Here is a 10,208-nt window from a genome sequence, read left to right on the forward strand (position 1 = left end):
ATGATTAATTAATTTTTGTAAGTCTCACCTGACCGTCTTGTTCGTACACCAGGTTCCCGTCGTATCTCCAACTAAGAAAAGTTCACCAAGTCCGTCTTTTAGATTTTATTCACACAAAAAACCAACAAATCGACTATATACAATAATTCGATAGGAAGAGCATTCCGTTATGTTCTCGCACCTTTTTTGGAACTTAACACCACCGTCCTGGTGTTGCCAACTCTCTTCAATCATATTATTAAACATTAAATATTAACAATAAAAAACCATTAAAACTGCCCGCCATCTAGTGGGATGGACGGGTCAGTACAGTGTTGACTGTAGACACTCTTCTTTGGGGGAAATTTGTGGGGGATATTTTCTATAATACTACCACTCAAAACTGGTTATACTTGAATTAAAAACACTAAACTTATAATCTAGCAATTTTTATAATACATGCAAACATTTTCACCCATGTTGAACAGGCATCATCAGGCCTATATTATAAAAATTGCTGGATTATAGGTTTTAGAGTTTTTAATTGGGGATATTTCCTTATAAAAGATTGGTTTGAGACCCTAAGTTGGTTGGGGCACCAGGCAATTGCCCTTTATTGCCCATAGGATAAAATGCCACTGGAATGGTGCCACATTTGAAAATGCTAAATTATTGGACATTTTTATTTTCACAAAATTCAATAAGTAATAAACACTGCACATATAACTAATATCCAACAAGAAGAAACTATGAGAAAACATTTTAATCCATGTTTAATGGAAATGCGGTTTAACAGTTAGTCTGATGATGCCCATTTAAACACAGATGAAAACATTTGCTTTCTTGTAGTTTCTTCTTTCTGAATATTGGTTATATGTACAGTGTTTATTAACATATACCTAGTTTTGAGTAGTTGAATTCAATAAGTAATTTGTGATCTGAATGTTGCAGACATTGCTGTATATTTTGTACTATTGAGTGCTGCTGTATTCTTTCAATTTGTTTACACAAGTTCCTTAATCAGTCTGTAACAAAATGAGTAATTTTACTCAATCACATTGCCTTTGATTCCACAGTCAACTTCCTAACAAATGGCAGTATGCATGGCTGCACTCCTCCAGTTTTGCCTTAATTTCTATTCAGTCTAGCTCTTCTCAAGCCCAAAAAATTCTAATTTAAGGAATCAGGATCAAGAAGCCATATCAGGAGTTCAGCTATGATTTCTGTCATTCTGGAAAAACTAAGATTCTGGCACCTCCTCTTTTGTTTTGAAGATTTGAAATGTTGACAACAGGTAATAAGTCAGTCCGCAGCATTTCTAGTTTACTTCCTTCTTAAACACTGTTTTTCTTAGCTCCAAGTAAGGGGTGCTGATAAATTATCCCTTATAATTTGAATTATTACATACCCTATTTGCTCATCAGATAGAATTCACACGGTATTACTCTTTCATTATTACTCTCCTTAATTCTACATTTTCATGTATATAATTTTAGTTATTTTTATATCCTGATAAATACCATGCTTACTCACATATAAGACAAGGTTTTTATTCATTTATCACAGCTTCAAATTCTTAAGTCGTCCTATATGCATGAGCAAAAGATTCTTTGCATTTTTGCAAATAATTTTTGTGAATCGTGTATTCACATTTTTCTACTGGATGCTTACCCTCTTGTATTTAAAAACATAAGTATTTTATCTGGGTTATTTGAATTGTTCTTGTATAGTGTCAGGAGTAAAGATGAATAGCAATAGGAAAAACAAAGCTTTTGAATTGAATTCCAGATTGAAATTTCAAAATCACATGGGAGCCTGATATAAGTTTTAATCCATTCCCACATGAAAACAGATGATTATCCAGAAATCAGAATTCAGAGAAACTTGTAAGTGTAATCAATGGAGAGTGGATTTGACTGTTAAGAATTGGCAGAAAAGGTTCCCCATTGTCCAGCATTACATGAACAAATTATTGTTGTTGATTTTACAAGATTTTTCCTTAAAGTTTAAAATGCCAGTAATTTTTGCAGGATAATGTGTGCATTTATGATATTTTACTTGTGATTAAATGAAATAAAATTAGAATTGAATTAATAAATCTAATTTTCTTTATTTTGATCTTTAAAGTCATACCTCGTCCTATATGCCAGGTCGTCTTATATGTGAATAAATATGGTAAATGAGACAAGACTTATGTATTCATTATAGTTTTCAAAACAAAATGAATAATAATCAAAAATAAAACAATATTTTTTATAGAAAAGTAGGAATTTGTTATTATGTATTAAATCATACAATGTGTTGGATGAGACATTTAAAAATATGCAAACAAAAATATTTCATACAGTGAGGTCTGTGATATTTCTATATTGTCATCTTTTTCCATAATGTCTTCATGTAGCAAAAATAAATCTCCCTCTTCATTAAAAGTTTAGTCTTTTAAAACTCTTATAATCCATTTGGCGAGTTTTTTCCCAGAACTTTCACTTTCCTGCTTACTGACTCATTTATCAGTTTCTTTATAATATTTAACTTTAATTTTTCAAAAAAATGTTTAAAGCATCCACAATGTTTTGTTTGTTGTAGTAAGTCAAAAATGCATACTTATTGGTACTTGATTGTTTGCTGTTCTTTCAATTTGTTGTATGTTCTTTGGAACTTAGGTAATGAAAGCTCAAGAAAATTACTTTCATACTTATGCAAGACTATTTTCATTGACTGCATTGAAAAAAATAACATTTTTTTGCTATTTTCAAGCAGTTTGCATAAATATATATAGTATTTTTGTGCTTTTTCAATAAATATAATGTCAAAAAGTTTATCTTGTGTCATTTATGTACCAGGATATTAAAACAATTCAGAACATATAAATGAGAATTAAGGAAAAAAATAAAGAAAAAGTAATACTTTGTGGATTCAATCCTTTGATCTTAGAGTGGAAGCCGTAAGCTTTACTAACTATACTACAACAACTGTTATATTTCATCTTCCTCTGATAACTTATATGCTAATAGAACTACAAAACACTCAGTTTTAAACAATATTATTTTGAAAACTAAGGTCATGGATGAAACAACGAAGTCCAGATCGATTATTTTTTGTGCACTTTCACAATGTTAAAGCTTGTGAAAAGCCACAACATCATGCCTCATAAGAACTGTACATATGCCCTAAATTAAATTTAAAACTTCATATTAAATTTGATACTTGAGAATTTTTATATATTTCTAATATAATAAATAATAAATTATATTATTAAATTTATTATTAAAATAAAACTTTCTATTATNGCCTGATGACGTTTTACGTAATTATAGGAGTTTTTTTACCGTTTTTTACGGATACCGTCGCAATTTTTTCGCTGTCTTATAGGAATCGTAATTATAGGAACCCGTTTTATAGGGGGGTCTACTGTATTTTGTTGTGGAATGCATTTTGGAACAAGCCCCTCGTCAGCTATTACATAACCACCATATCTTTTGTAATGGTTATTGTAAGTTCGCTGACATCCAGGGGGAATTGTTAATCCCGCGTCAGGATGATCTAGGGTCGTTCACATGTGGGTGTGGCAGAGGAGACACAGATGACAAGAATCTCACAAAAACCCATTTATTTTAAACATAAAAGTAAACTTACACTAAGGAACAAAAATGTTCTTTATACAATTGGAGGTTTGAATTGTCGAAGGTGTTTCTAATGTTGCTCGAAGGAAAGCTCCAGGGCAACGGCAGGTGTGGAGATTCGTTAGTCTGTGTCTGCAGTCTGAGTCTGTAGTCACAGGTTACCAGTTGGGCACAACAGACAGAAAACTGCTTTTGCGCGTTGACTAACCATGTGCAGGTGCAGTTTTCAGAAAGTGAGTCTGTCCTTGAAAATCAGGGATTATATCAATCTCCGTTCTTTGTTTTGTTTTCTTCTGATTGCTTCTACGTCCCTTTTTTTCTCGCTCCCCGATTGGTCTCTCCTCTGTCTCTAAGCGAAAGACGATTCCTGTTCAAGTCACCAGAAAGATCTGCTTCAAAGAATCTACTTGACACCATCCGTTACTCTGGATGCAAAATGTTGATGGAACTTTGAAATTTGCACTCATATTTTCCACCATTGTTGTCTAGTCTGTGATGTTTTCGAAATTTAACGTGATGTCCCTTTTTGTTATTAACCTTTCCCCCTTTTCAAAATTTCAATGTTCTAATTATTTGCATATGACCGACTTGTCAAAGGTCCATCCCTACTGCCGGTCGTTCGTTTACAATTATTAATCATTTATAATTATTGCGTTCTGTTTACATCAATAGCATTTTTTTTTCTCTCGTCGCAGTTTCATATAACTATCACAACTAATCTGATCTTTGATCGGTTTTTAACAATAGACAATTTTTTTTCTAGTTTCGTTTTAATAAATTTCTAATAATAAATCTTTAATATCAACCCGTTTTTGGGACCTCACATTATGTAGTGTTTGATGAGGAACTTGCTCCAGACTTTGTTATAGAATATCTACTTATTACTTATCTACTGTTAAAGATGTCTTGATTACTTTACAAACAAAGATTAATTATTTCTTCCATAAATAAATTTATGCTAAATATAACATAAAAATAGTGTAAGTGCTATATATTAAATGTAAATATTGACTAGATTTGTATAAATGTACACACAAATAAATTAAATTTATGAAACTTGTAAAAATTTTTATCATTATTTCATTGTGATCAAACTGAATTATTTGAATTTGAGTTTAAATGTAATACATTTCAAAAAATAAATTCAGATTTATGAATATGAAATTATAAATTTTTAGCTGACATTGGTTGGGAAATTTTTTCCTACAATTCATAACAATCCTTTATTAATCTTTTATTTTCAAAATAAGCAAATTGTTATGAAGATATCGGAATAGAGAAATTTTGATAAATTTTAAAAATCAATACAGTATATATTATTGATTTAGTATTAGTCGGTCTATGTCTGTAATAATATGATCAGACATGTATTATGGATTTACAATGCTTGGGGCCATATATATGAATTATTATATATTTCTGATAGTACAAACTGATGATGAATAAAACAGAGGTGTTTTAAGATTTTCAGTATTAATATTACAGGTAGGCCTCCTACAATGCGGTAGATACGTTCCTTGAAAATACCACGTTGTGGGAAATCGCGTTATAAGAGACACCAACTTAATACAAAAACTGGGATTCGGTTCTAAAAAGAGAAAAACTTGCCGTTTGAATGGCGTTTTTTGAATTTTTCAAACCAGCCATTGCTAGCCACGAATTTAACACTGGTTTCATCAGCCGACAACTGTCCCATTTGTTTTAAATAATCAAATATTTTTAAGGCTTTGTGTTTAACTGCACTTTTATTTAAAGGCAACCGTTTCTTGTTCATATCTTCTACCCATAATATTAGCACTTGTTCCATTTGTTTTTTTTTATTATAGGTGCTCTCAGACGAGCAACATTTTTTGCAAGAATAGATGATCCGGATGTGACTGAATTCCTAATCTTTTCTTCCTATTGCTTAATCAACCGAATAGTTGACTCATTTAAATTAAAATGCCTACCAATATCAGCTATCCGCTCTTGATTTTTAATTCAATCCAAAATTTCTATCTTTGTTTGAAGAGATATATTAATAAATTTCCTTATTATGACGGTCCTTTCTTTTCATTCGACATTGTTCGACATTGTTATGGCTAAAATTTTTTCAAGCAGTTTTGTGGACAGTAAAAATCGCAAAAAAATAACTTTCCTTCACTATGTTGTTAAAAATATACACCCAATAGAAGTTTATACTGTATTTTGGACCATTTTTACAGTCCCCACCTATTGAAAGAGTATAAATTATCGAAAATTCAGTGATATATTTTGAGTGTTTATGGTAACTGATGCACATCCGTCTAGAAACCGGCCTTCCCCTGAAACTTTTATGGGAATAACACGTCAGCGTGGACAAACAGCTGTTTTCGAGGACATTTAGCTCTGTACACCAAACTGTGGCGCGTATTAAGTGATCCGTTGAGATTTTTCTGTTATGTGAAAGATAATTCGTTTCTAAATACCATAAACCGCGTTGTAAAAGTACCGCGTTGTAAGAAAATTTCCGCATTTTTCCAACCGCGTTGGAACGAAAACGTGTTGTAAAGGTACCGCGTTGTAGGAGGCCTACCTGTATTAGTATTTTAATTTAATTAGCATAGAATTTAACTTTTTATTGATGATTTGTTTTTAATTATTTATTGTTAATGGTCAGTCCAAATAACAATAAAGAAAACTGTCCAACTGTTGTATAAACTGTGAAATTTTTAGTTGATTGTTTACAATGTGAAACTTGAACACACAAGCTAAAGTTAGAGAGCAATGATTTGAAAGTAATTGGTCAATCATGCACTTATTGGCAAAGATGTCACAAGATCAAAGAAAACACAAGATCATAAATACACATAATTAGAAGTAAAGTTGGATGATGAATTCTAATGGCTCATACATGAGTAAACAGTTTCCACTATAGAAAAGTACTCAAAATCAAAATCTCAATAATTTGTGTTAGATTTTATAGCAATTTTTCTCATTTAATACTGGGTCATATGTTTATCCTTGCTAATAAGTTGCTATGCCTTTGATTAAATAAACATTTTCAGATTTAGTTTAGCTTACAAATTTAATATTTGATCATTTTGGAAACTTATAATGTTTAAACATTAGTGTCTTTAATTTTTAATTCATTATTTTAAAATATATATAAATTATCATCATTACCACTAATATTTGATAAAAATTCAAGTAAGTCGAACTGTTGTGATTATTATTTCAGCATAGGTTCGATTTTGAATTAACATTAGAGAAGAGGAAATAACTTTATTGCAAAATTCATTTTATAAACAATATAATATATTATATTAATACATATAAACATATATATCATTATTTAATTATTAAGTATTTAATATACTGTTATATTTATACAGGCTTGTAAGTCAATATGTATGTGGGTCAAGGCAATATATTCATATGCTCATGTATTTAAAGCAGTTCAACCCAAGAGAGAGAGGTAATTTTTTTATTAATAGTAATTTCATCAGTATTGAATAATTTATGAATCTTAAAAAAACATATACCAATGAAATTTTTTGTCGAAGTAGTTATAATTTACAATTGTTAATTGTTAATTCATAATAAAACAGTTAAATATAAAATATCCATTAAACAAATATAAATGAATATAATGATTATAGTTGCTCTTATTAATACATTTCTTTATATATTTTTAATATATAAATTCTGAATGGTTTAATATATTACATGTTTTTTAAGCTCATGTCAATAAAAGATTTAACTGTACTGTGATTTCTGTTATTCAGTATTCAAAAAGTGAAGTATTGTATTGTTTCAGTTGTTCTTTACACAATCTGCAAAAATCTTTTCTATGTAAACAGAATTCCTTAAGATATTGTAGATTTTAGATCAGTCTAATATACCTGAGCCAAAAAATCAAAAAATTGGGGGAAAATTCTATCACTGCAGGTGAGCATGTGTGTGTGCGCATTGGTATCTACTGTATTTTGTTTAATATCTCAGAATGGAGTAAAGACTAAAAAATGAAATTTGGCATGCTAACTTGTATATGAGGGGCATTGATGGCATTAAATTTTGGTGGTTTAAGATCAGAGGGTTGGAGCAATAGAGAGAGATTGGGTGTTATACGTTGGATGAAGTTAGATTTAATGAAAATTTTAACACAATATATGTACAGTACTCTTTTATATTTAAAATTGTATATTAAATATATATTACTGTCATATAGCACTTGTATGTGACTATATAATGAGCTCGTTCAAGTTAAAAATTAGTAATAAAAGTATAATTTTTAAAAATGACATGCCAAGTTTGCTTTGTACATAGTAAAGAAATTCTTAAATATTTATCAATTAGACTTTTAAATAAAGAATTAAAAATTCTTATTATTACAGATTGGCAGAAGTGGAACGAGAACTTAATGAAATTAAAGCTACATTAAAAGAAAAAGAATTAAAACTTGCTGAAGTTGAAAGCTATATTAACGATTTAAGAAAAGAGTATAAATTGAATTTAGAGAAACAAGGAATGTTAGAAATGGATATTACACAAACTGCAACACAATTGAAAAGAGCTTCTCAACTTACTAGTGCACTTTCAGATGAAGCAGAACGATGGAAAATATCGCTTCAGGTGTAGAAACCATTTAATCGCTTTTCATTCTCAAAATTAATTTATCAAAATCTGGGATTCATATTAAAATACAGGAGCAAAAAGAATCAATTTAAAGAGCCAAAGTTTGAAAATTTATATTATCCACAAATCCATGTATCATTCCCAATCATAACATTAACACGGTATAGTGGTACCTCAGGATACAAACGCCCCAGCATATGAAATTTTCAGGATACGACATGAAATTTGAACATAATTTTGCTCCACGATATGAACAAAATCTCACCATACGACGTTACATTAGTTTGCAGCACCATTTTTTATTCATTTCTGTTCATCGGTCTCAGTCCGCGTGTTTGTTTCGTCGTGGAAGGATCTCACTCGATAAAGGAAATCTTGAGGTATTATCAGAAAGTGACTGATTTTATTGAAAAGAAACATCCCAAAAAGGTTCACACTGGCCGTATTTGCTGCTTGGATTAATTACATTTGCCTAAGTAATTTTAGAAACATTTTAAAAAGTAGGTAAAGCCNATGAGGATTCCATAGATGTTAAGATTGAAAACTACTGTTTTAAAAGAATAACAGTTCTGAAAATGTTGCAGAGTTTTTATTGCAAGATGTCTTCTATAAATAATAGTTATATTAATGCAGAAATGAGATATTTTTTCCATTAATGTTTAATACAGTAATACCTTGACTTACGCTACCCTGACTTACGCGAACCCGGAGTTACGTGATTTTCAAATCTCGTCGATTCGTCTTTTGTTCGAGTGCCATGCAAATCTTGATTACTCACTCTTTCCACACTATTGTTCAGCTTACATGTTCGGATGTGTCACGCAGAATCGACACATAGCTACAAATTATTTTGTGTAATTTATTTCTGTGTTTGTTATATCTACGGAGACTTGAGAGACTCTATGTGGTGATTTCTTGTAACTGAATGAATCAAAAGACGAGATAAGATTAATGAGAACATATATTAGCTTACATACATCTGACTTGGATTTTCCAAAAATTGCGAAATTATACCCCAACTTATGCGAATTTGACTTACACGGTTATCGCTCAGTCCCACCTATCGCATAAGTTCAGGGTATTACTGTATATAAATGATTGTAATCAAAGTATTCCTAATTTTTCAAGTTATTATTTTTGTTAAAATCAGTAGCAATATTAAAGTATATTTTATTTTATTACAAAGACATGATTAAAATAAAATAACAACATTGTAGTTTTTAAAATTTTTAAGAATTTAAATTCTCATGTACTAGAAGCATATTTTTGTTATCATTATATGAACTTAAGTTTGTAAAGTTCAACAAGTTAAATAAGAAAAATGTCAGTTTTATTTTTCTTTTGCTGGGTATGCTGGTCAATTTGTTTATAACAAAATGGCTATTTCTAAAATTAAAGTTGTAAATGTTGCAAGTGCATGCTTATCCAAAATGTTTTTCTTAGATTGTTTAATGTGGACAGTTATTTGTATTATTTCACTCTTTAATCCACAACTTATACACTTCAGTAGACTCAGAAATGTCAATATTTCCAGATGTAATTTTTTGCAATGTAAACTAACTCTTTTCTTCATGAATTTCGAGAGTTTTATTTGAAACATCGTCAGCATCAAATATGCACACCAAATGGAATTATTATTTTATGACCAATTCATTAATAATTCAATGATGAACTGATTTGATTTTATGAACATATTCTTAGTCAGACATACAGATAAAAATTTTAAATTAAATTTCTTTTTATATGTAGTTAAACTGATAGTAAATATCAATTCCAGTTTTTAATATCAATATTTGTAGTACATATTTTTCTTATTCCTGTAGCAATATACAGGTAACCCCCGTATAACACAGTAGTTACGTTCCAAAAAATTGCCGTGTTATGCGAAACAAAGAACTAGTACGAAAAGGAAGGTTAGGTTCCAAAAATTAAAAAACATGCTACTATATTTTCATAATTAAGATAAATATCTTTATTAAAATTTTCTTAAGTGATACATATTAATATAAA

General features: G+C 29.9%; 1 protein-coding gene across 1 annotated transcript in view; it reads left to right on the top strand.

Annotated features, from left to right (window-relative positions):
* Positions 1–10,208, top strand: part of LOC111639621 (dynein heavy chain 6, axonemal-like) — a gene marked incomplete at its 5' end in the record, with an annotated part of 117,688 nt that overhangs the window by 84,554 nt on the left and 22,926 nt on the right. Inside the window, 2 exons of the mRNA XM_023385518.1 lie at positions 6,956–7,038; positions 7,958–8,195. Of these exons, the coding sequence (XP_023241286.1) occupies positions 6,956–7,038; positions 7,958–8,195 (321 nt within the window). The remainder of the gene's footprint in view (positions 1–6,955; positions 7,039–7,957; positions 8,196–10,208) is intronic.

Source organism: Centruroides sculpturatus, unplaced genomic scaffold (genome assembly GCF_000671375.1).
Source record: "Centruroides sculpturatus isolate CEXI.00-Female unplaced genomic scaffold, Cexi_2.0 scaffold1335, whole genome shotgun sequence".
Lineage (NCBI taxonomy): Eukaryota > Metazoa > Arthropoda > Arachnida > Scorpiones > Buthidae > Centruroides > Centruroides sculpturatus.